General features: G+C 24.0%; 1 protein-coding gene across 2 annotated transcripts in view; it reads right to left on the reverse strand.

The window, feature by feature from the left end:
• Positions 1 to 26708, reverse strand: part of LOC127279558 (protein kibra) — a 43589-nt gene that overhangs the window by 12831 nt on the left and 4050 nt on the right. The window contains exons 2-4 of one of the 2 annotated variants that reach the window (XM_051301990.1): positions 22495 to 22635; positions 9855 to 9964; positions 8825 to 8919 (exon numbers count right to left, since the gene is read on the reverse strand). In XM_051301990.1, coding sequence (XP_051157947.1) covers positions 8825 to 8919; positions 9855 to 9964; positions 22495 to 22622 — 333 coding nt within the window. In that variant the 5' untranslated portion in view covers positions 22623 to 22635. Of the gene's footprint in view, positions 1 to 1781; positions 2330 to 8824; positions 8920 to 9854; positions 9965 to 22494; positions 22636 to 26708 lie in introns of those variants that run through there. The other variant, XM_051301989.1, reaches the window with a different exon arrangement.

Genomic DNA, 26708 nt, shown 5'->3' on the forward strand with positions numbered 1-26708 from the left:
AATTACACTCAAGGAATCTTTCATGATTTTTTCCCAGTTTTAATTTTAAGATTAATTATTACAGTAATTTATCTAATTTTTGTTTAATAATGTCAAAGTATACAAAACACATACAAGATGATCAGCACTAATTTCAAAGTATCAAATTGATACAAATCATATCAATTTGATATTTTTATATTAGTGTGATTTTAAATACTTTAAATGAAAATAAATTTTTATTTTCCAATAAAATACCTTGCCTTTAAAAACTAAACTAATTAAAATAATTGATTATTAATATTACATTATTGTAATTAACTTTATTTTTTCATTTATATAGTACTTCGTACAAAAAGGGCATTTTAAAAAAAAATTTTATTATTAAAAAATAAATAAAAATATGTGTTTTATAAGCTCTGCAATTTAAATATAAATAAATATTAGTAATCCATCCCGAGTCGTAATTTTAATACTCTATTACGAGGGGGAATTTACTCAGGTAGTCAAGTGTACACTCTTCCTGTAATACTTGTGTAATAACGTGTAATACCGTGTAATAATGCGTTATTACGGTGCTGTAATAACGCAAAAAACTCTGTAATATCTCTGTAATAATGTGTAATACTCTGTAATAACGTGTAATAACTTAGTAATAATGGTAACATTAGGTGTAATACCGGTAGTCAAGTGTACACGTTTTTAACTAGTAAATTCCCCCTCGCTCTATTAGGTCTCTAAAAAACCTCGCAATAGAGATCTAGTACAGAATAAATAGAGGACAATGCTACAATGTAATTCAAATCTTCTTTCTATCCTCAAAACGTGAGCAAATTTCCAAATCTGCAAGTTTTGAGGATAGAAAGAGGATTAAAATTAAGAGGATTAATAGAGACTTTAATAAGAAATATATAAAAATCGAGAAGACTAAAAGAGGATGAAAATCCGACACACAAATTTTATTGAAAAAGCACAGAGGATAAACTGAGGACTTATTATGAATAAAGGAGAATTAAAAGAGGATGCTGAGAACTAATTAGTTAGAGTATTCAATCAGCAATAGGGAGAATTGATCGAGTATTAAAATTTCGACTCGGGATTGGGTTAAAATTTAAAAAAAAATTTAATTATTAATTGAAAATAAATGAACTTTAATCTTATCCAAAGATCTTATAGTATACATAGTTAAATTATATATTTTTTTAATACTTGGGCTAGAAAATATGCAACTTGGTTAATTGTTTTAGACTCTGAATTATTTAAAATTGTCAGCCAATGGTTAATTATTTCCCCTAAGTTGTTTAGTTTTATTATATATTTTTTCCGATTCAAGTCTAAAGAATAACATTCTATTAGTATGTGAAAAATATATTCAATATTATATCTAATTTTTAAAAACAATAGTTACAATATTCATTCTCTTTAAGGGAGCAATATTCTTTTCTCCAGAATATCCTATAGTTTGGAATTTATTAATCATTGTACAAATGTACAAATAGTTTCAAATTGTTGAGTATATGAATCTCTAATTTATCAGAAGTATAGCGGAATTCAAAAATTCCACAGATCAAAATTTAAATTAATGTGAAGTGCTCCAAATATTAACATATTTAAAAAAAAACACAACTTATAAGAAAGAGATAACAAAGAAAAATGATAAACATTACCAAATGATGAACCGTATTCCTAACGTTTAAATTCGGATAACCAACAATCACAAACAATAATAATAATAATAATAACATTATTCTCACAAATAGAATACTGAACACACTAAAAACTAGAAAGAAAAAAAAACCTACATATTCACAGTAGTAGTAAGCAGTAGCATCATTTTCATCATGACGATAACACTGTTCCCAATAGAAACGTTGTATTTGCTCTTCATTTTCATAATCATTATGATAACTCAATCTCATATGATATTGTGATACAACATTTTCATAAATTTGCTCTGGTTGTGTTTGTTGTTGCTGCTGCTGTTGATATTGATATTGATAAAGATAATGATGCTGTTGTAAATTTTGATGATATTGCAATTGACGAGTTTGATTATATTTATATTGTTGAGATTGATGATAAAGTTGAAATTGTTGGGCATAAGTTTGATTGTATGTGTCAATATAAGAACGATATTGTTGAGCCGGTACAAGTACACATAAAGTGTACTGGCGATCCATACCGGTACGAATATTATTCTCTCCCTCAACACTGCTTCAGCTTCTATAAGCATTACCTCATCTTCACGAAAGTCATCGCGAGACTGGCTATAGTTGTGCGAGGAGTCCGAAATTCCAAACCCCACCTTCAGGCCAAAATTTTTAAGGGTTCCCTCCTTCTTCCTTTTTTCTTTTTTTTTTCTTCTTTTTTACCTCTTTTTATTCCTTTCTTGTGCACTGAGGCTGCCCTGTTGCTCGGTTGCTTGTATACTTCTCCTACTTTCCTTTTCCCTCTTCTTGACCAATTCTCTTCCTTTTTCTCTTCTTTTTGTGTCGTTCGCTTTATCCTTGTTGTTCAAGTTCCCGGTGAGTCTCTCCCCTACTACTCTGCTGCTGAAGAAGAAGAAGAAGAAGAAGAAGAAGTACGTCAAGTCGAGCTCAGGATCGTGAGTAACAGGGAGAAGGGCCCCCACTATTGTAGGCATTTTTTTTTCTTTTTTTTTACAAATCATGAGCATCTTAATCTTCTTTTTCGCATTCTCACTCTCCCCCTCTCTCTTTTCTTCACATTTCGTATTAAAATTCAAAACACGCTTATGTAACTATAAAAAAGTTAGAAACATTATCGACAAATCATAAAATAGATATGCATTCCAATCTAGAGTGTATACTTTGAATTTGTGGTTCTTGGCAATAATAGAAGTAAGAAATTACAAAAGAAATTGAAGAAAAATAAAGAGAAATATATGAAAGCCAAGTGTAGTGGGTAGGAAATAGTTTTCAGATTATAGAATTATTTTTCGTGTGGACATAACACACACATATAGCGTCAGTGAAAATTTACCTCTACAAATAATATTGGGTTGTAAAATTTTACGCATTCCACGTTTTTGAGTAAATATTTTTTTTAAATTTAAAAATTATTTTAAAAATTCATTTTTTAAAAATATATTTTAAAGAAAATAAAAAATACTGTATTTGTATTATCTATATTGGACCCCGCACTTTTTGTACAGAAAATGGCTTTTGGTCAAATCTTCTAAAACTGAGTAGTTTTGTAGTTAAAGATATTCTGAACAAAAAATATTAATGACAAAATTCAAAATAATGGCCAGTTTTTTAGCTACAGTAGCTCAAAGTTAAAAAATAATGTTTTTGTGAATGTTCTATTCTTAAAAATCAATCAAAATCACTTAGAATTTGTTACTCCGGGATTTTTGGGGTCACTGATCAGGAATCTGAGCTCAGAATTCCAGAATTCAAAATGGCGGATCCAATATGGTGGACAAGCTTTGGAAAAATCACTCTTAAATTACAAAACTACTGAGTTTTAGAAAATTTGACCGAAAGCCATTTTCTGTACAAAAAGTGCGGGGTCCTTTAAATACAGTATTTTTACCTATTTTTATTTTTGAAAAAGTTTTTTTTCTATTTTAAGTTAAACAGTACAAATAGGTACGAAAGCGTCAATTTTATGTAATCCTGTTTCAATCTTTAATAGGATTTATTTGCTAAAATAATTTATAAAATTAAACTAAAATTTTTTCAAAAAAAATTTTTATTTGTTTTAAAGTTATGTGATTTTACATATGTAAATATTCTCCGCATGTTCTCTCATAAAATACTTGATTGATTGAGTGATTGTTGTTTGAAAAAATATAAATATATATATTATTCTGGTACATTGCAACGAATCCTTATTACTATTTTTGAGTTTTCCACAAAATTTTAACTCAATCTACAAAGTATTTTGCGAGAAAGCACATAATCTTAATTTATTTTATAAATTAAAAATTAAATTTTTTTTAAACTTTTATAATTAAATTTTTTTTTTAATTAATTTAAATTAAAAAATTTGTAAAAATTGAGAAAAATGAAGAATGTTAAGACTAAATTGAAAGTGCATTAAATTTTCTTATAAACATACATTATGAAGAATATTTAATTTTTGTAGAATTAAATTTACTATAGAAAAACGCGCTATCCTTGGAATCATCTTTTGAAGGTGGAACAGTTTGAAACGGAATGCTCCATATATTTCATCAGATTTTAATAAATAATTGCTCATTTTGTTCATTGAAAAATATTATAGTTTGCAAAATTTTCTTTGAAAAAAAAAACATTAAGTTTAAAAAATAATAAACTTTTTTAGAAAATGAATAAATATTTAGGTTTACAAATTATAGGTTATGTTTTTGAGTTTGGAATGAAAATAAAGAGGATCAACAATCTCAATACAAATCAAATGACAAGTATTCATTAAATATTCAATAAATATTGATTTTTATTTTACATAATGAAAAAGAAACTTTGAATTAAGGTAAAAAATTTTCATAAACATAACCTATAATTTTTTGCTCCCTTTCTTCAGAGTAAATACACATATTTATTTAAATATAAAATAATTATTTGAGACAATTACCCCCACAGCATCGAAACTTTCCTAAAGATTTATTTGAAATGTTCGGAATATTGAATTGCAATCTTTAGGAAAGTTTCGGTGCTGTGGGGGTACAGATATAATAATTGATTAAAATAAAAATTTCGTTTCAAATAATCGATTAAATAAAATAAATATCTTTTTTTAAAAGAAAATTTTGAAAGTCGCAATCTTGTAAACATACTAAAATAGCGTCAATTGAGACTAATGTACGTGTACTTAAAAAAAAAAAGAATTTAAAGGTGCATATATATATATATATACCTAATGATTAAAATTTTGAAAAGACTTATAAGAGATAAATATATTATAATAAAGAAAAGAAAGAGAGAAAAAAAAAGATTAATTCCAGCGATGCTCTTGAGCGCGAGAAAGAAGGTGGGATAAAGAGGCGCATTTCCTGAACGTAAGTTTGTGGTGAGAGTAAAAGAGGAGTAAATTGAAGAATGGAGTGAAAGAGGAGAGAGAAAGAGAGAAAACTAGTAGAGCTCTCCAAAGCTGATCGTTGCGGAAAAAGAGTAAGATAGGTATAGGTATGGTAGAAGAGGACGAAAAAAAGAGAAGGGCATTGGAATGCAACCGAGTGAAGAATTCCAGCCCCTCCCGCATATTTATCTGAACGCGACTTGGAGCTGCTGCTCCATGGTCCTGGTGTGAGAGACCCCTTTTATAGTGTGCACACCAGGAGTGGGGTTACAACTATACGGAAAGCAAGGAGCGCCGGCCACGTCAGAGTGAACAATTAAATTCAGTATTATATGGTTATGCTAGCATAAGGAATGCAGTGGTTGTTTGTAATTGCAAGCATCGGACAAACATTGAATGTAAAAATTTTTTTTTTTTTTTTTTTTCTTTTTTTTTATACAAAAAATAAAAATCGAGTACAAAGAATCAACCACGTTTTAGTTAGATTTTTAACTTTTTATACATTCTTTCCAGCAAGAAAAGGACGTTCCTTTCTACATATCTCACTTTTTTTCTGCTTTGTCAAAAAAAAAATTCTTTTAAAATATATTTTTCAAATAATCAAAATCAGATATTTCGAAAGATTAAAAAAAATTTTTTTATTTAATCTACTTAAGGGCATATTAAAGTTGTGCCAATTTTTTGTTACATAAAATTTTCATCTAGAAAATTTACAACTTCAACATCCCCTTAAGACGTTTTTTTTTATAGAAAACTAAATTCTTATTTTGATTACTCACAGAGTTAAATTATTTTTAGAAAATTTTTCTTTCAAAAGTTCATAAAAAAAAGTAATACTTTTAAAAAATTAATTTTCTAAAAATTTGTAAAAAAAAAAAAACGGGAGTTTTTATTTTTCTTTTCTTAATTTCAAGAATTTGTATACTTTTTGTATACGTCTACATTGTAAAGTTAACAAAAACTTAATTATTTACAGAAAACTGAATCCCTGTAATTTAATCTAAAAAAAGGTCAATTTTGTAAAAACTACATCTTGGAAACTATTAAGATTATGGCACTGTTTTTTTTTTGTTGTAAATTGTCAAGAATTTAGTCAGTTTTCACTTTTCTGTGAATCACTTTTTCGAAAAATAATTGGGTCAAACACGATACACTATAAAGAGAAAAATACGAATTTTTTTTTAGCTAAAAAGCAAAAAAAAAAAAGAAAAAAGATTATTTTTCTGAAAAATGTAATTTTTTTCTTTTTGAAATTACTTTTATACGCTTTTAAAATAGTACTGCAATTTAATTTAAAAAAAAAAAAATTTTTAATACAATTTTTGCTAATATTTAATTTTATTCTGTTTGATAAGAAAAATACTCTTCTCCAAATATTTAATGTCAAAACAAGACAAATCATTAACAATTCCTTCCTTTTATGACACTTGCTGTTTGTTAGAGCAGTAAGAATAAACTCCAGCCATCAAATGGTAGAAATTCCTTTCTTAACCGTCATTCCATTCCTCCCCATTCTCCTTTTATCTAGCTATGTGCGTCAAGTATAATGTAAAAGACTCTATTTCGCTCATGTTGGTCCATGGGGCATTTCATATGTCTAGAGTTAGTATAGCGGTCGACTTCTCTGATTCCCTTATCATTTTTTACTTTAAAATTTTAAATTATCATTTTATTTTTTTTTTAATGTTTTTTATATTTAATTTTTCTATACAGAATTTTTTCTACGTTTTCTTGATATATTTGTTATATTATATTTATTATATAAAGATCAATTTCAGTTTCATATTCTGCATTCAGAGAAAAAAAAATACATTTGTCTCACAGCTAAATGAATATTTAGTTTGTTTCAATTAAATTTGATTTATTTATTTATTTACTATAGTTTATTTAGTTTAAATAAAATTTTTATTTGCATTAAATAATATTTTATGTATGCCAAACAAAATTTATATTATTTCAAACAAATAATAATAGTTATTTATATCTCTGAGACAAATATATTTTGATTTAATTCAAATAAATTGTATTTATTTTTAATAACAATTTTTCTGTAATACTTCTTTTCCATTATTGAGAAAATTAAAAAAATTATTTGCCACCCATAATAATTCAGAGTTCATTGACTCGGCTTTGTTTATATAATGTGAAAATGTAATTAAATTTTTTTTCTAATTATATTAAAAAAAAAACAACTATTAATTATTATAAACTTAATTTATATTTCACATATATAAAAACCGATTTTTTGATATCTTAAAACTTCACTTTGTAAACTAATTTTAATTTTAAATTTACAGTTTATTAAAAAGACAAAAATTATTTTATAATTGAAATGCCTATTAAATTCAGTTTCAAATGACTCATTGATCTGTTATAGTAATTTTATTCCACTTGGCACATTTTACGATAAAATATTTCGTATGTATTGTAATTAAAATTTTTTTAAATCAAATAACTAGTTATACAATACTTTTCAATTATTTTTTCAAAATAATTTTCTAAACTATTAAATTATTAAATAAAAAAAAAAATTTTATAATAAATGAAATACGAATATTATTATTATTTTTGTTGTTATTATTATTAATATAATTTTTTACATAAAAAAGTCTGTCCGATTTTAAATGCAAAATGTTGTAAATTAAAAATACTGTATTCTAAACAATGTAATTAATATTTTTAGAAAAATGTAAAGAATGTGTGAACGTCAGTTTTGTAATTGTCAGTAATTTTTTTTTTTTTTTTTTTTTTTTTTTTTTTTTTTTTTTTTTTTTTTTTTTTTAATGTATTTGATTTGATATGTATTAAAACAAAACTTTACAGTGTACTGATAAATATGAATAGTATTGCAATTATATTGGTAAATGTTTGTAATAATTTTATATCAACTTCTGTTAAACAATGCTGGGACAACATCTTTATGTAAACAATTACCGTACGACTTTAGTCTTATCAAACTTGATAATATAAAGATAGCGTTCCGCATTCCACACTGACTAGAATGATAACACATGACCTTTCGATAAGTCAATTAGTTTCTCAAAAGACTATATCCTGTGAGTTTCTATTTTAGTTTAAACGTGTATATCATACTTCAATTTTACAATATGCAAAATAATAATAATAATGTAAATTTTTATAAAACAAAAAATAATTATGTAATTTTAATTTATTTGTGTTAATTTATTCAAATAATTGTAAAAATATTAAAAACAAAAATGTTTTAAAATTTTGTTATATGTACCGAATATTGGTAATATAGGTTATGTCCCATATACTAAATAAATAAATACTGCAGAGAAAATATTATAAATTAAATTACATTTTAAGGAATGTTTTAACAATTTTTAAATTTAGCGCCATTATTTATAATTTGATTTTACATGGTTGGCACATCTTTTTGTCAGTACACAAAGATTTCTAACCTAAATATTTTGCTATTTAATTTCACAAATTGTAGTGAATCAGCTTTGAAGTAAAAAGTTCTTTTTACTAATTATTTTCTTTACTATTTTTGTACCTAATTATTCGCTTTTCCTCTATAATTTACATTTTAACATTAACCTCAAAATAAACTTGATATAATATATTTTTGAAATTATAATTTTGTCTAAAATTCAAAATTATATAAAGCATTATCAAGTTTGCTGCAGTTTTTCAAAATTATAAAATTAGAAATTTTAAAATTAGTCAAAAAATAAAATATTGCTAAATTTATTTAATGATTTAAAACTTACTAAAAGTTTTTGAATAGGCTCCCTTCCATCCTTTATTTCGATTTTTTAACAATATGTAAAAAAAAAAAATTATTTTAACTCACCTCGAGTACATCCTGAGCTGTTTGCAAGTACTCTCGAAGCATGGCTTCTTGAATGGCACGCCATTCTTGCCTTGGATCTTCAAGTTGTGTGGTTTCTAAACAAAAAAAATTCCAATTAATTATTACGTAAACTAATATAAATTATATAATTTCTATTTAAACATATACTTATTACTGAATTTTTAATTCACCAAAATTTTAAATTACTAAATTTTTTTATGTCAGATTTTCTAGTTTACTAACTTTTCATTTAACAGAGTTTTTTTATTTTACAGAACTTGTATTAATTTATATTTAATTTAAACAAAATAGAAATTATATTAAATGAAAACTCTGTTAAATAAAAATTCTATTAATCGAAATAAAGAAAGAGAAAAAAAATCGTTAAAAAAATGGGAAAAAGGCCAGAGATAATATATGTTTTATTAAGAAATTATTTTTTTATTATTTTTGAAAAATAAGATTTACAGTATAAAATTTTCAACTGAAGTTTCCTCAAAAATTTGTCTAAGGATATATTTTTTTTTTACTTTTGGCTCACTTCTGGTATTACATGACTTAGAATAAGACATTATAAAAGAAAAATTCACAAGAAAATTTATGAGTGCCAGAGACCTTTTGGGTTGAACAAACGCCCGTATATATATGCTTTAAGGCTTTTGCACACACCTGTCGGGTCGGAGGATATGTTTTCCCTAAATTCCATTGGATTTCCCTCCTAAAGAAATTCTAAAACTTATTTTAACTTCTAGTGTTGGGCATTTCTAAAAGATTACAAATTTTTAAAATTCCTCAAGGATAAAATTTTTCTATGATATCTTTGGATTGCTTTTATAATTTTTTAACTTGTTTATTTAATTAATAATAAAAATAATAATTATATAATTTAATTCAAGTATTAAACTTTATCTTTCTTTTTAAATTAGTACAATTTTTTGTCTAAAAAATTTTTTCTAATGTTTCTTGATTAACAATTTTTAAAAGTTACAAATCACTTTGAATAAAAAGAAAAAAAAAAGAAAATACTCACGGTTGACATGATTAATATAGTAGGCACCAACATGTTTGTCATAGGCCTCCTCCCAACCCAATGGAAGTTCATTACCAATGCAGTCTGCAAATGTTTGGGGTTTCGTGAATCTGAAAAAATAATTGTTTTATTATTATATTAATATAAAAAAAGTAAAATATAGTAATATAAAAGAATAATAATCAGAAATATGAAAAATATTTATTAATCTATTAATTTTAAGTGGAGGCAGAAGCACTCTATTTTTAATATATATATATATATATATATATATATATATATATATATATATATATATATCTAACATTGTAATTTTTATATATCAATAGTTTATGTATTTAAAGTAAATTTTTTTTTAATAGTTTTAATTGAATCAAATAATATAATTATTTGATACAAAAAAACATTTATTTGATAATAGTCAAGTAAATTAATTATTTGAATCAAATAAATATTTTTTTCAGTGTATAAATCTATTTCTAAAATTTCTTACATTGTAACTGTAATTAACTTTAATAATTATTATAGATGACTTTAAAGCATAAAAAAAGTCGTTTTAGCCGATTTACATAAGAAGAAAAGTTGATTTTTTAAATTATAATAAAATTAATTCAATAAATATTTTAAAATTGAATTGAGACAAATTTAGAATTATAAAATAATTAATTAATTTTAGAATTATAAAAAAATATGAGTTACTTTAAAAAAAAAAATTTTAAGTCCGATTTATGTAAATCATTTATGAATTCAGAATTTTGTCAGCGAGTTTAATGTTGAAATGATTAAAAAAAATTCCAGTCATTTTTTTGAAAATAAAATACTTTATGAGAAATTGGGAGAATTTTTACCTGAAAATGTTTTAAATAATTTAATTTTAGAATAACTTGATAAAAATTAGTTGAATTCTAACAATTGATTAATATTATTAAAAATTATTAATTTGGCGAAGAATCTTAGATTATTTAAAATATATAATTGAGTTTTGGAAGTGTTACATATTTTCAATTTTTAGATTATTGAATTTTAAGAGATTTTAAATAAAAATTTTTGTATAAAATAATTCAATTGTCGAAGATTTTTTTTTACAAATTACAGATGATAATAATTGAATATTAAAACACTTTTTTTATTAAATATAATTAAAAAATATTTTAAATAATTGAATTTTAAATATAGAAATTTAAAAAGTAATTGAATTTCAGTCCAGATTTTTAGAATTAATCAAATTTCAGGAGATTTTGAATATTGAAAATTTGAATTGCTGAAGATTTTTTTTTAAAAAGATAATTAAATTTTCGAAGAATTTCATTAAAATTATTAAAAATAATTAATTTCAGAAAGACTTTTTACATTAAAATTTTTAAGATAATAATTGAATTTCAGAAGAGCTACAGTTTGTAATAAAATTACATCAGTCGAATTGCAAATGGTTGCTATGACTTGTTTACATTCAGTTTTTAAGTTATCAGAATCAACATTTTAAAATTTAGCGCGCAAAATTAACGTATAACGCGCATGATCAAGTGTGCAACGTTGCCAGACGTTCTGACAGCTGTTCAATTTAACGTATAAAAAACGTGAAATATTGTTAAAAATTAATTTATTGCAACTCCCACAAGAACCTAATGACACTTTTTAAATGAGATATTTAATCATTATATATATCTGTTTTGTATTGAAAAAAGTTTCATCAATTTCCTAATGTTAATTACTATATGTTGTGAGTAAGTAGTACTCAATTCCCATAAGACTCAATGTTAATTGTTAAAAAACAAAAACGTTCATAACTGTTTACACAAGAACCTATATAGAGGTCTCAAAAATTTAGCTACATAATTTTCCAAACATTTATCTAATAGTGGACCAAGTTTCATTAAATTCCTATAATGTTAATTCTATTTTCGCTATATAACCTCCTTAAAAAAAAGGTTGGAAAAATTCGTATAATCGGTACAATCCAAAGGCCTGTAATTATGATTTCTAAAATAACAAGTATTTTTTTTCATATACACATATATAAAGAAGCTCGCGATGGACCAAATTTATTGAAGACAACCGAGACGAGAAATATAGAACTTGCCTTGACATACACGTAACAAGGCAGGTTTCTCTCCACGGTTATACGTTATCACGATAGGCTCCAGACTGAAAAGTACATTTTAATGCATGACTGTGCATATAAAAGGGCGCAAGCAAGCAATCGTCTTTGCAGGGAGGGTCGTGCGTGCTGGAATGTCAAGGCAAGGAAGCGGGAAAGCAAAAAGACAAGAAGCCAAGCACGGATGGAGACGCCACTGAGCCGCGCCGATGGCTAATTACCAAATAATTTAATTTCTCCGACACTTTCTAGCCAAATCAAACCTACCAAAAATCTTCATAATTTTATTGACCTTTTCTTAATACTTGTACCTAAAACAAGTATTTCTTATTCTTTGAAAAAAAAAAAAAATGTTTAAACACTTTTAACATCTAAAGCTTAAAAATCTGATGAAACTCTTAACGAACTATAGAGGATAAAAAAAAAGTTACGTATGATTAAATAAAAATTAAATCCAATTTTCCTAATGTGGTCCTAATGAGGATAATCATATGTGGCCGTACCATATAACCCCCTTCGGAATTATTAGTGCTATCTATTGGTCACTTTTATAACCTGAAGTATCATTCTTCTTAGTTGGTACAATTCATTTTTTCTTGACCTTCATTTTGATTCTGATTCATTCCCTCTCTCTCTCTCTCTAAATAGCTAAATTAGCAATAAGTATATCACTAATTTTCTAATCAAGATATAAACGCTGTGGTGAATCAGTCAAATACAATAATTGATTTATCAGCTAAAATTCTTGATAAATTTTAAATTGAGATTATACACTTTAGTAACAACGGCTTTCATGTATCAAATTTCTTCTTTACATAACCTCAAATTCTTAAACATTTTTTTCCTTACTTCATTAATAAAAGTGATAATGGAAAATTAAATTTACTTGTCAAAATGTCGTTTCAATGGTTTTTAAAAATATTTCATTTTTCATTAGACGTAATAATTATAGCTCAATTTATCGAGTATAATGAGAACTATGAATAAAATTTAATCGAAAGTACAAAAAGAAAATAATTATTATTTATAAAAGCTAACATTCAATTGGGTACTAGAATTATTATTTTTTTTCTTTTTTAAATTTAAACCTAATAAACTAGCAAAGTATCAAATGAATCGGGTTATATGGGTGATTCTCCTGAAAGTGATCATTTTTATTATGTTAACATTAAGATTATAAAACCTGTTCATTTTTAATAGTTATCAATTTCCATAATACTAATTTAGCATGCATAGAATACTGCAAAAAAAAAAAATTGCAGCAATTTCTATAAGTCATATCTATTAGGAGTTAAAACAAGTTCATCTCCGATGTTTTTCTACCAAGTTTCTAGCACAACTTCCATTAGTTAAGTCAATAGTGATAAAAAATTTGTAAATCACTGAAAAAAAATTCTGGTTAGGCTATATTTAACATTACTTTCTAGTTATGTTAACCAGAATTCTAGTTGAATTAACTAGAATTCTCGTTAAAATAACCAGAATTCTAGTTAACCTAACTAGAATCAAAATGTTAAATATACCCTAACCAGAATTCTGGTTATTTTAACTAGAATTTTTTTTCAGTGATCTTTTTATTTTTTTTAGGGTTACGGTTTGGAACCCTATCAATATCGGTTTTTAGAAAATCGTGTACCCCCCCCCCTCCACTCCCTAGCAGCCACACGAATTTATCTGGAGGGCTGAAATTTGGTATACATATATGTATTTTCGCGTGTAGATTACGGGAAAAATATAGCGAATCTGATTAGAATTGATTATCATAGCGTTGTCAAGAAAAAACCATCAATTTTTACAAAAAATGACTATATGTACCCCCTTCCCCCAAGCGGCCACATCTTTTGACATAGAGCTCAAATTTTTGAAAAAAGTAGATTTTTCTCTTATAAGTTTTACAATTTTTTTCCTATATAGATATAGATAATTTCAGTATTCAATGTATTTTTACGATTAAAATACAATGAAAATATTGCAAGTTAAAATAAAATTGAATTTCATATATTTTTTTTCGAAAAAAATTTTTCATAAAATAAAATCAAACAAATGCGAGTTACATTCGCACTGAAATCGAGGGTTTCGTACACGAAGCAATAACTTATTTGGTATAAAAGCAAATATTTAAAAAAAATATTAGTAATATTGTATGGCAAATAATGATAATAAGTGATACGAAGAGGAACAATTTTCTAAATTTTTTTTTAACAAAATTGTTCCTTTTTTGTATCACTTAAATTATTTGACATACAAAACTTATATTTTTTTAAACATTTGCTTTTATACCAAATAAGTTTGCTTCCTGTTCGGAATCGTCGATTTCAGTTCTAGTGTAACTCGCGCATGTCTGATTCTTTTTTTTTTAATATAATAATTACTAAAATTATAATATTTTATCTTAAACTAATGCAATTTAAATTTCTATAAATAGATATATATATTTTATGATAATTTAAGCAATTAATTTCTTCTTCTGGTTCAAGTTAAAATTAATTCATTTTACATAATCCAGTTTTAACATATTCACTGAGATATACTTTTCGTTTCAATGTTTATAGTAGAATACTGTTTAATTATTTAAAGAAAATGGAAAAAAAATATTAAAATTTCTAATAATATTAAAAGTTTTTAATTTAAATTATTTTCTTGAATCTAATTTTTACAAAACTAATGCCACTTTTAAAATTTGTGGAAAATTACCTATATAATAAACATTTAATTGAATATTTCTTATTACAACAATATCGACTCTACTTTATAACAATATCTTTTATTTAGAAATTTTAGAAGTGCATTTATTACAAATAAAATTGTTGAAATACATCGAATGTCATTTGTAGTTTGTCGAATCATTTCCTTGACGTTTGAATTATAGCTGACTAAAGCTTTATTTGTATTTTGACATCTTTATTATATTGCAGAAGTAAATTTAAAGATATATTTTTGTTTTTAGTTATTTTTAACCTTAAATGATTAATAAAAATTGTTTCTCATTTGAATCAATAACTAACTTTTTTTCTAATTAAATTAGTTATTTTTAATTAATACAAAAAAAATAATTTAGTGATCATATTATGTTTCGGACTTTTAAAAGTAATTTTATAATAAATAATATTAAAATTTAAAATAAAAAAAAATTAAAATTAATTTTATTTCACGTTATTTCGTCTGAAAATGAAAAGAGAAAAATAAAATATTGTCATAAAATCCGTGACTTTTATAGGTATACAAAAATCTGTTTATATAATTGAATCAGCTTAGTTAATTCATCAGAAAAATAGTATTTAAAATTTAATTTATTAAAATTAAATAAAAAAAAATATCTCATTAAAAGTAGAATTTCTATAAAGGAATTTGTTATTTAAACCAAATATATAATGTATTAATTAAATACAAAAAATAACTATTTGTTTTAAATAAAAATGTTATTAAACGTAAAATTGAAATAAATAAATAACTCTGAGAGACAAATATATGCATCTTTTCACTTGGTGTATACATAATGAAAAGAATTCCTTTATTTTCGCATGTTTTTAATTTATTATCAAGTGTTTAAAATAATAAAAAAAGTCAGCATTGATAGACTAAAAAAATTAATTGTCGCGAAAAATAAAATAGCAAAGTTTTGAAAGGCTCTATAATGTTTTTAATTAAGTTTGTACCAAGTAAGAGGTAGACCTCTTTCTGTCAATTCGGGGTCATACATGATAGGTTGTTTATTTATAAAAATAAAGTTCGATGATCCCTATCAGATTAAAAATTGTTATCACGTGTTTGACAAGTAAATTTTAGAATGTTCATCATATAATATAGGTTTTTTTTTTCTTTTTTAATAGAAAAAGAAAGTTTGATAATTTTTTTTTTTAGAAGATCGTTTATGTAAATTAAAAAATTGGAAATAAGGAATCAAAAATATAATCTTTGGAACTGATATCAAGAATGCAACTCTATGTATCTCGATCACGTGCATTGATTTCCGACAACGCCATTCTCACAGGCTTTCCGCGAAAGAGCGACGTGCCACAGTTCTAACCACGGAATACAACGTGGTATCACTAGCAAGGAATGCGAGGGTTTCACTCGCATTCCTACCATACTCGTTTCAACAGTACAGTCACTCTCACAAATATAATAGAAATGCGATCTCTATCTGTAATATCAGAAATCTGCATCTCTCTCTCACTATATATATATACATTTTCAAACAAAAAACTATTAGCTGTTTTTCTTTTTCTTTGTTTATTTTTTTATATGCGAAAACTTTACAAATTTTATATTTATTTATCTATATATTTCCACTCTTTTTTTTTTTTTTTTTTTTTTTTTGTGAAACAAACAAATTTTTCCCATAAATACAGTACAATTTTTTTATTTCAAATTACATTTGCCATTTATTTTAATTTAGCGTAACATATGTTACACCATTTTTTTAAAACTTTTTTTGGTATGGGTCATGAAATTGAGTATTTTAATTATATTTCAAAAATTTGTAATTAATATCTGGCATTCCATACAAAAATTTTCATTGAAAAATTATTTTTGTTTGAAAGTGATTCTATAAATTCTTTATTTTTTTTTTTTTAAAAAAAAAAACTTGCAACGAAAGTACCGAAAAATTAAGGTTTAAAAATGATTTTTCTCAAAACTAAAGTAAGCGATTTTTGAATTTTTTTCTCATCATTGCTTTCACTCATAAATAAGGGAATTTTTTTTTTTTTTTGTTAACACGCAAAAAAATAGTGTTCTTTTTATGTTTAAATAATAATCACTCATTTTTAATTCCGTACATAGTTTCGATATTTTATAGTTTAACTTATTTTCTTCATAATTCAGTTGTTTATTACTTTTTCTTTTAATTTTCTATTTATTTTACAAATTGAAAATTTTTTCAAAATTTATTTCTACAAATAAATATAAATTTTACAAACAATTTAAAAATGGCGTTAAAAAAAATTGAAAATCCATTATTTCGATACAATATTTAACTTGAAACAATTTTTTTTTTTTTTTTTTTTTTTTTTTTGTTATAATATTAGAATAATATATAATTTAATATTAATATAATAAAATCTTATTGTAAACTTTATCTTGCAAATCTTGAAATTGTAAAAAAGTAAATAATTACTTAATTCATTTACATTCAAATAATTATATTTTTAAGGACCTCAAAATAAACAGTTCTTGTTAACAACAAAAAAAAACTATAATTAAAATTGATTTCATTAAATTTTTAAAGATTCAGTTATGCAATTTTCAAAAAAAATTATTTTAATCCAAATTTTGTTATTATAAAAAATAATTATTTAACTTTTTGTCTTTTTTGTTTAAGAGGTAAGGCCATCATGCGCGTAAAAAATAAAATGGACAATTTTGAGAATTTTTTCTAGAGTTTATCCAAAAGCTTTCAAATTTTCGTATAATCAGTACTTTATTATTTATCTCAAAAAGGTACAAAAAAATTACTCTAATTCTGAATTAGTGAAAAGTGAACTACTAATTATAATTAGTATAAATTTTCACTAATTTTTAGTCACTTTTTACTAAAACTTTAGTAAAAAAAATTTTAAAATACTAAATCAAATAGTAATATTTTACTAAAAATTAGTAAAAATTCTTACTAATGTGAATTAGTAGCTCACTTTTCACTAAATTCAAATTTAGTAAGATATATTTTAAAAAAATTTATCATAAAATGGAATCATCCTCTTCTGTAGATGACCTTTTTGAACATTTTTCAATGTTTAACAAAATGAAATATTTTAATTGTATTTGATAATAAAACGAATTTTTAGTTTGAGGTTATGTCAAGTGGTTGAACCACCTTAATTACATTGTAAAACATCTTAATTTGATTCAAATAAACGGTTATATACTCGAATATTATCTAACAAATATTTATTTTTATCAAATAATAATTATTTGAATTAATTAAACGTTATATTTTGTTTCAAACACTGAAATTATTTGGTTCAAGTAAATATTTATTTGATAAATACTCAAGTAACTGATTATTTGAATCAAATAAAAATTTTTTTTTTTTGTTTATTTATAAATTTTATTTATTTTAAACAAAAATTTTATTCAATCAAATTTTATTTACATCAACAAACAATTTTTATTAGATACAAATAAATAGTTAGTTAGTACTGAGACAAATTTATTTTTATTTAAAATAATATTTGGTTCATTATGGCAAAATCTAGATAAAAACTTTTCTTAAAAGCATAAATAAATTAAAAATAATTTAATACCTAACATTTAGATGAAATAAAAAATTTCTCATCTTGAAGTATATACTTATAAATTTTATAAATTATATTTTTTGCATAAAACTTTTTTTTATTATTTTATTACGATGTATATTTAAAAAGAATAAAACTACAATTATTAAAATATGTTGTTTTTGTTAATGAATTAATTTATTTTTTAAAAAAAAAAATATATATATTAATAAAAATGCAATGAAATTTCAATCTTAAAATGTATGTGTGTTAAAAATCTTCAGTGCATCCTATGAGCAAGACCTGTGGCGATGACTCTGGCATCGCATCACGTCATAGCTGTGTATGTCCTGTTAAGTTCTGCTTTTCGTATGTAAACGTATACGTATACATGTTTAGGTACGCGTAAGAATACCATGAAAACCCTTCTACACACACGATTCTTGCCGCGCCCGCATTCCAAGCACCAGGGCCGCTTGACTTGAGCCCTGGCTTCGTAAAAAACGCGAGAAAGCCAGGGCTGTATTTATTCACTAATACAATTAGATTTCATCTTTACTCCATCGCTATATAGAATTTATCTTTTTTTTTTTTTAATAACTTTATTATTTAGAGAATTTGCTTTTATTTATTTTTTTTTTTTTGCATTTTATTAACATTCTACTTAAACAAAATATATTATATTACAATAATTTTACACGCATTAAAAAAAAGAGGATCGTTAATAACAAAATTACACTGTCTACATCAAGAGAAATTTTTCATTAAAACTAAATATTATTTGAATAAAAAAAAATATACATATATACATTTAACTCAGAGGTAAATAATTTATTTTGTTTTAAATAATAAAATTTTTATTTGGCACAAAAATAAAATTTTCATTTGAACCAAATAAATATTTATTTTATACTTTTTTTTATCTAGTTGTAAAGTAGTGATTTAAAAAATGATAGTTAAAATTACCGTTTTAAGAATAATTTTAACTTAATTTACATGATTAGTATACATATAATATATATATTTAAATAATTAATTTTATTTAGTTAAAATTATTCTTAATTGTTGTTAAACTAACAATCACGTATATAGTTGTGTATAAATGTCTCAAAAGTGGAATAATAGTTCAAACAACTGCTAAAATAGTTATTTTTAGAACTTAGGTAGTTAAAAAAAACTATTTTTTTATAGTTCTTAGAAAAATAAATCTACTGTTGTTAAATAATTAAAATAATTATTAAGAATAGTTATTATTTATAGGACTATATAGCTGAAATACCCAATCTTCGATGGGTTAGTTTGCAATGTTTATTTCGACCATTCACCTGTTTAATTATATGAAATCGAATACTCCTAGGAAGAGAACAAAATGTATGACACACTCTCAATAGGTATTTTAGATATATTTAAGTCAACATTTTTTGGATTCCTGAGTGCTCAAAACAAAATACTATATATATATATATATATATATATATATGGGCGATTCCACGTTAGATTTTAGTCGACCTTTAAAATTCGGTTAAATAATTTTTTTTTCATTCTTTTCATTAAAGAAAAAATGGTATTTTATTTTTTTTACAAGTGCCCGAATTGTTGATTAAAAATTTTCAAAAATTTTCTTTTTTTTTACTGTAAACATAATATTTTCAATGGCATATAATAAATCTGAAAATATTGAATTTTGCAATTTTTGCCAAGAGACATTTAAATAATGTTAACAAAATAGAAATTGTTGGCAATTTTTATTTTTAAAAAATAACTATTTTTTATAGACAAATTAATTTTTTTTAATTAGGGCATTTTTTAAAATTTTATTTTATTACATATCTAGAAGTCGAGGGGGAATTTACTAGTTAAAAACGTGTACACTTGACTACCGGTATTACACCTCATATTACCTTTATTACTAAGTTATTACACGTTATTACAGAGTATTACACATTATTACAGAGATATTACAGAGTTTTTTGCGTTATTACAGCACCGTAATAACGCATTATTACACGGTATTACACATTATTACACAAGTATTACAGGAAGAGTGTACACTTGACTACCTGAGTAAATTCCCCCTCGCTAGAAGTAATAAGTTTGTAAAATAGTTTTAGAGTTGCCCTGATTGATACACCTTTTTGTTTAAATATAAATTTAAAAAAAAAAAATAATTTTCTTCTTCAATTTTTATAATAAAAAGGAATAATTTTAATTTGTTTTTCCATGAGTGAATTAAAGGATCCTAGCGACCAAAAAAATTTTTGATTAAAAAATAGAAAAAAAGGACATCTAAATTTTTTTTTTCTTTCTTAATTTAAACAAAAACGTTTTATCAAATCCTCTCTGAAACTTTTTAAAAACTATTCTTATTATTTCTAGATATGTAATAAAACAAAATTAAAAACATTTTAAAAAAATGCTCAAGATGAAAAAGAATTAATTTGTTTATAAAAAATTGTCACTTAAAAAAAAATTGCAAAAATAAATTTTTTTTAACATTATTCAAAAATTGTAGAAACTGGAACTTTTTTTTCTCTTAACAAAACTAATTAACAGAATAGAATAAATTTTAAATATAAGAATTTGTAATTTACAAAATTTTCATTTTCAAAAATTTTTATTTGCAAAATTGACCAATCACAATATTCTTGATATAAATTATGATTGGTCGTTCGTTGTTTATTCGGAAATTTGTGATTTCGGTCAAATTGAAATTCAGTGTTTTAAGAATTCTATCAAATAAGATAAGATTTTTCGGACCCCCCCTCCTCCCCCTTCTTACGTAAGTTTTTAACAATATTAATGTGATTAAAAAATTAATTACAACAATACAAATGGAAAAAACTTGTCAAAATCTTACGTAAGAATAGCTTCTACCCCTTATAGCCCCTTAATCTATAAGCCTTCTCATTTCAAAATTATTCAAAAATAAGTAGTACAATTTGTATATTTATGAATATTGAATAAACATCTAGATATATGTACTCAAACTTAGCATCTTTGAATATTCAATCTCTCTACATTTCAATAATTAATTAACAATAAATAATTTAATGAAAAAAATTTAGTTCTGGTTAACATATTAAATAATTGATTTAATATAAGCATTTATTAACTTATTAAACATTCATACTATTCAGAATTAATGAATAAAAAGAAAATTGATTTTGAGGTTATGTTTATTACTCTCAGCTGACGCAAATAATTTAAACTTCTGCGCAAGCGTTGTTTTCAAATTTTTTTTTGATACAAAGAAAATTTATTTATTTTTGATTAAAAAAAAAATTAATTACGTTTCAAAGAAATTTTTATATTTAATTCAAATAAATGTTTCTTTCTTTAACCCTATATTAATGTTATAGAATTTCTTTGATTTAATGCACAAATTTCTTTCATGCAAAGGAACTTTTTTTTATTCAAAGAAATTTTCTTTGAAACTAAAAAGCTTTTTTTGTTTCAAAGCAAAATTTTATTTTGAATAAAAGAAAACAAGTCAAAGAAATTGGTTTCTTTAAATCAAAGAAATTTTTTCTCTGGATGTATATTTTTTTAAGTATCTATACTTTTAAGTATTCATATTTTTCTCAATGTGCTAGGCCTAGGGTTCGAATTCTCAAATTTCGCAACGTAAATCAAGAACTCATTTTACAGTTGGGGCAATTGCTAATAGATATACTTAAATATCATATGTTTACTTTACATCATTTTACACTAAAAAAAGGAATTTAAAACCAACTTTTTAATAAAATTTCTGCCACATTACCAAAACAATGCACATATGGCAATTGTTTTAGTAAAAAAAGGCAATATTTACTCTCTACATTTGAATTAGGAAGAATTCGCTCACTTATTCAAATCAATAAAAATTTTCACTCATTTTTATTTTATAACTATAGGTATTTGATTTAGTAATAATTTTTAAAATAAATTTTTGGTAATAAATGACTAAAAATTAGTAGAAATTTTCATTAATTTAAATTAGTGAACGAACTCTCACTTATTCAAATTTAAAGAATGTAAACTAATACACAGATAATCATATCCAATGAGAAATTTACCTTTGGCAAAAGAGTGGCCCAATATTGAACCATCATTGGTCCTATAATGGCCCAATGGTTACCATTGGCAAATTCCCATTGGGTATCTGTTGTTGTTGTTTTGAACAATGTGAAGTTTTCCATTAATTCAATTTCATTCTTAAATACATAATATAAATGGTGTCAAATAAAGAAAATTGTTGATAATAAATTTTTTAAACTACATTTGCTTAGTAATTCTAACTGTAAGTTACTTAATGGTGTTGTTGATTTATTGAAAAATATCAACTTACCTATCTCTAGGATCGATCCACGTTGTTTTCCTTGTATTGTGGTCAATGAAGTACACTTTCCCATCAAAGTCCTGAGCGACATCCCACCCTTCCGGAAGTGGTATCTCCCCATTCCGTCTCCTTGGCATATTTCACTGCACTCTGCAAATATTAAAAACTGTCACCACCAATCATTCTTATAATTATGAAGGTGGTCCTTCATTATAGAAGGATTATGTTTATATTATGAGCATAATAATAACATAAAGTATATATAGGTACATTATAATAGGTCAATCGATTCTTAATGATGCAATTAATACAATCTTATTATTTATTAAGGATATGTATCCCACGAGACCTATAGTATGGGAAAATTTGTTTTGGTATAGTATACATCTTACTCTAAAATAAGAAAAGATTTTTACCTAAAATTTTTAGGGATGATGTATTTGGATATAAGGAATCTCAATCACAGAAAAAACCTGAACTCAAAATGAATAGCATACGCTACTCATTTTGATGTGCAGCAAAAATGAGTCAGGTTGGTGGCGCCACTGTCTATGTCGTTTAGCATTGACTCATTTTGAACTGCAGCATTAAAAATGAGACTAGGTTTTTTCTGTGGCTGTTCTCCGAAAAATACATAATTTTGCGTTAAATTATTTAAAAAATGAAGTTTAAAAAGTTAAATTTTTAAACGAAAATGAAAACAAACATGGCGGTGCATACACAGACGTTACTTGAGTTTGTCAGTGTTCCAGGAAACAGCGCCAATTCGAGCAAAGTAGCCACTTAATGAACTATGATAAAACACATTATATTTTACTATTTATTGCTTTATTTTTATTATTTTTGCATTAAGTTATAGTAAATGAGTAGAACAGCGAGATTCCTTATACCAAACAAAATCATTTCTCCAAAATTTTATCTCGAAATCATTTTTTATTTCAGTGAAAGTTTCAAACCACAAAAAACGTCCTTTGCCCACATACCCTTAAGATAAATTTACTTTTTGTTAAAACCGTTTTTTATATTAATAATTATATACTCTTGATTTAAAGGACTTAATTGAAATTTAATTTAATTAAAAGATCTTGATTTGTTTATTATACATATATAAAAATATTGTCGACCTTAAGGACATGTGAAGGTTACATCACGCAATTCCATATGTAAATATTCTCCGTAGGTTTTCTTGCAAAATACTTGATAAATTGAGTTGAATATTTGTGAGGAAAAGTAAAAAAAATAGTATAAATTAAATTTAAAATAATATGAGACGAGCTCTGAAGAATGCGGCCTAAGAAGCAAACGAATTATAGGTTATGTTTATGATAGTTTTACCTTGATTAAAATTTCTCTTTTATTTATTTAAAATCAGAATCTTCATACAATTTCAGCCTAATAATTATATAAAGAATCTAGTGACCTAATATTCGCATGTCCTTAACATTGATGAAAAATTGACACTTTTTATAGTCAGTAAAAATTTTTTTTTCAAATAAGATTAGACTTTTAAAAGTATAAAAATTTATTGTTTTCAAATTAATTAAAATATTCAAAGCTCTAATATAATTATTGTTCAAATATGCCTTCAAAAATGATCCTATCAAGTAACCAAATTCTTTGATTTTTATCAATTAATGTCTCAATTTGGAAACGTAAACTAATTTGAACGTAAATTATAGTATACAGGGTGATTTTTATGTTCCGGAACCCTCAAAAAATATTGTTTTCATTTCTTAAACAAAAAAAAAGTGGAATTAAAAAAAAAATGTTTAGGGGGTCCGGAACATAAAAATCACCCTGTATATTTGTATAGTATTAATTTGTGTTTTTAAAAAATAATAGAACTTATATTCCATATAAATAAAGGAAGTATTGTACACTTGAAGCTTGATATAACGACGTTTTATATATAACAATGGTTTATCTTATTATATATTAGGAACTAAACATCTTTAATTTAAAGTTGTAATAAAGTGTTGACGAGAATAAATTTTAGTTTATAAATTATAATTGTAAACAAATTACCGCATATATGACCAGTAGAACTGAGTATACTTATTTGTATAAACATACTTAGATTATTATCCGCATTTTATGTTTATCTCTGTACTTTTCATTGAATGCAAATTTTGTATTATTTAAACATCTGTCATAATGTTTTGTGTACACATAACTGCAAATCCTGTTATTTTAACATTAAATGTACATTTTAAATCGTTAATTTTGAAAAGGACTTCTCTTCTATGATTCTTCAAAAATTTTAAAAAGACAGAAGAAACTAGATTTTTTTAAACATTAAATTAGAAAAAAAACTCAGCTCTTTTTGTTCTATTACGTTACATGATAATAATTGTTTCATAGGTTAAAAGTTGACGTTTATTAATAAAAAAACATGTCTTGTTTTATTAATTCTTCATCGCGGTTGCTGTATCAAGATTTTTAGATACCCAAAGTATGTACTTGTTATATCGAGATTCAAGTGTAATAACAAAATAATTTTATTTGTTGATATATTTTTACGATTTTTTGAACTCAGAAATTTTTAAAAAATGCTACATTTGTTTTAAAATTTTAGAACTCACAGCGAGTTAAAAAATTGTAATGTTTTTGTACCTAATGAATCATCCTTAAATGAAACAAAATTTTTGATTCAAATAATCGTTTACTTGACAATTATCAAATAAATATTTACTTTAACTAAATAATTTTTATTGAATAACTTTATTTGAATTAAATAAACTGTATTTGAACTAATAATTTCTGTATTTGAAACAAATACTATATAATTGAATCAAATAATAATATTATTTAATACAAATAAATATTTATTTGATAATTGGCAAGTAACTGATTATTTGGATCAAATAAATTTTTTTTTCAGTGTAAATATATTTTTTTGGTTTTAATTTCTTTATGCAATATTTTAAGAAAAAAATAGTCTGACATTCACAAAATATTTTCCTTTTTATTTGGTAAAATTTGTTATGAAACACGTTTAAATTAGCGAATATTCTACTGACAAGATATTAAAAAAAAAATGGAAATTTTTGAAAAATGTGATTCTTTATGATGTTTTAACATAATATCTCTAAAATACGTTACTGGAATTTATTTCCATTACCTCAGTGTTGGCAAGCAATGTAAAATGAGCATTTATAAATAGCAATAAAAATATTTGTAAAAATTATTATTATAGTAAAAATAATGAATTATATGAGAAATGTAATTAAAATTTGTGCACAAACATTTTTATTAAATAAATCATTTCAAATATGTAAGCGCGCGCGCTGTTTTGACCAATAAGGTAAAACTAGTGAGGTTTACGCAATTGAATTCCGAACGTCGAACTTCGAACTATGTTATATACCAACGTTGAATAGAAAATCCTACATACTTTTTAGTCAATCTTTATTGAATTTTAATGTTCTGCAAATTCTGAATTACTTACTTTAAATTTTAAAAAAATAAATAATTTTTTTCTTTTTTTTAAATAATTTTTGTGCCTGAATTTAATTCATTAACAAATAAGCTCAAATTTTGTTATTTTTATTTATTTAAGAAATCAGGTGGACAACTAACAAAAAAAACAAATGGAGAAGCGTGATGTCAGTAACTTTTTTTTAAAAAAATTGCATTAAATTTAAAAGAAATCTTTTAATTGATAAAGAATTGTATTTTATTTTTTCTTAATTTGGCGACTTGGAGTGATCATTATCATCTTTGTTATTAAAATACTACTATAAAAGTGATAAATTAAATGTTTTATTGTTAAAAGAGATCTGTTTAAAAATTCTTATATATTGTTTTAACTAAATTAATGTAAATATTAATGGTATTAATTTAACAAATTATGATAACCAAATTTCAGTCTATTAATGACCTTGATAATTTAATTACTTATATTCTTAATTATATTATATATGTGACGTATTCTGAAGAAAGGGATCTAAAAAGCAAAAATTATAGGTTATGTTTATGAAAATTTTACCTTGATTAAAAGCATTTTTTTTTAATGATGTAAAATAAAAATCAGTTTTTATTGAATATTTTGTATGCAATGAAAACTCAAGGGTTTATATAGTATTGAAAATTACGATCATGTTTGTGTACTTTTATTCCAAACTATCATAAACATAACCTATAATTTTTTGCTTCTTAGGTCCCTTTCTTCAGAGTGCGTCACATGTATATTATTTACTAACTTAAAACTAAGTTCTGACTCA

This window comes from Leptopilina boulardi, unplaced genomic scaffold, assembly GCF_019393585.1.
Source record: "Leptopilina boulardi isolate dan_hultmark-lab unplaced genomic scaffold, ZJU_Lbou_2.1 LbouV2_216, whole genome shotgun sequence".
Classification (NCBI taxonomy): Eukaryota; Metazoa; Arthropoda; class Insecta; order Hymenoptera; family Figitidae; genus Leptopilina; species Leptopilina boulardi.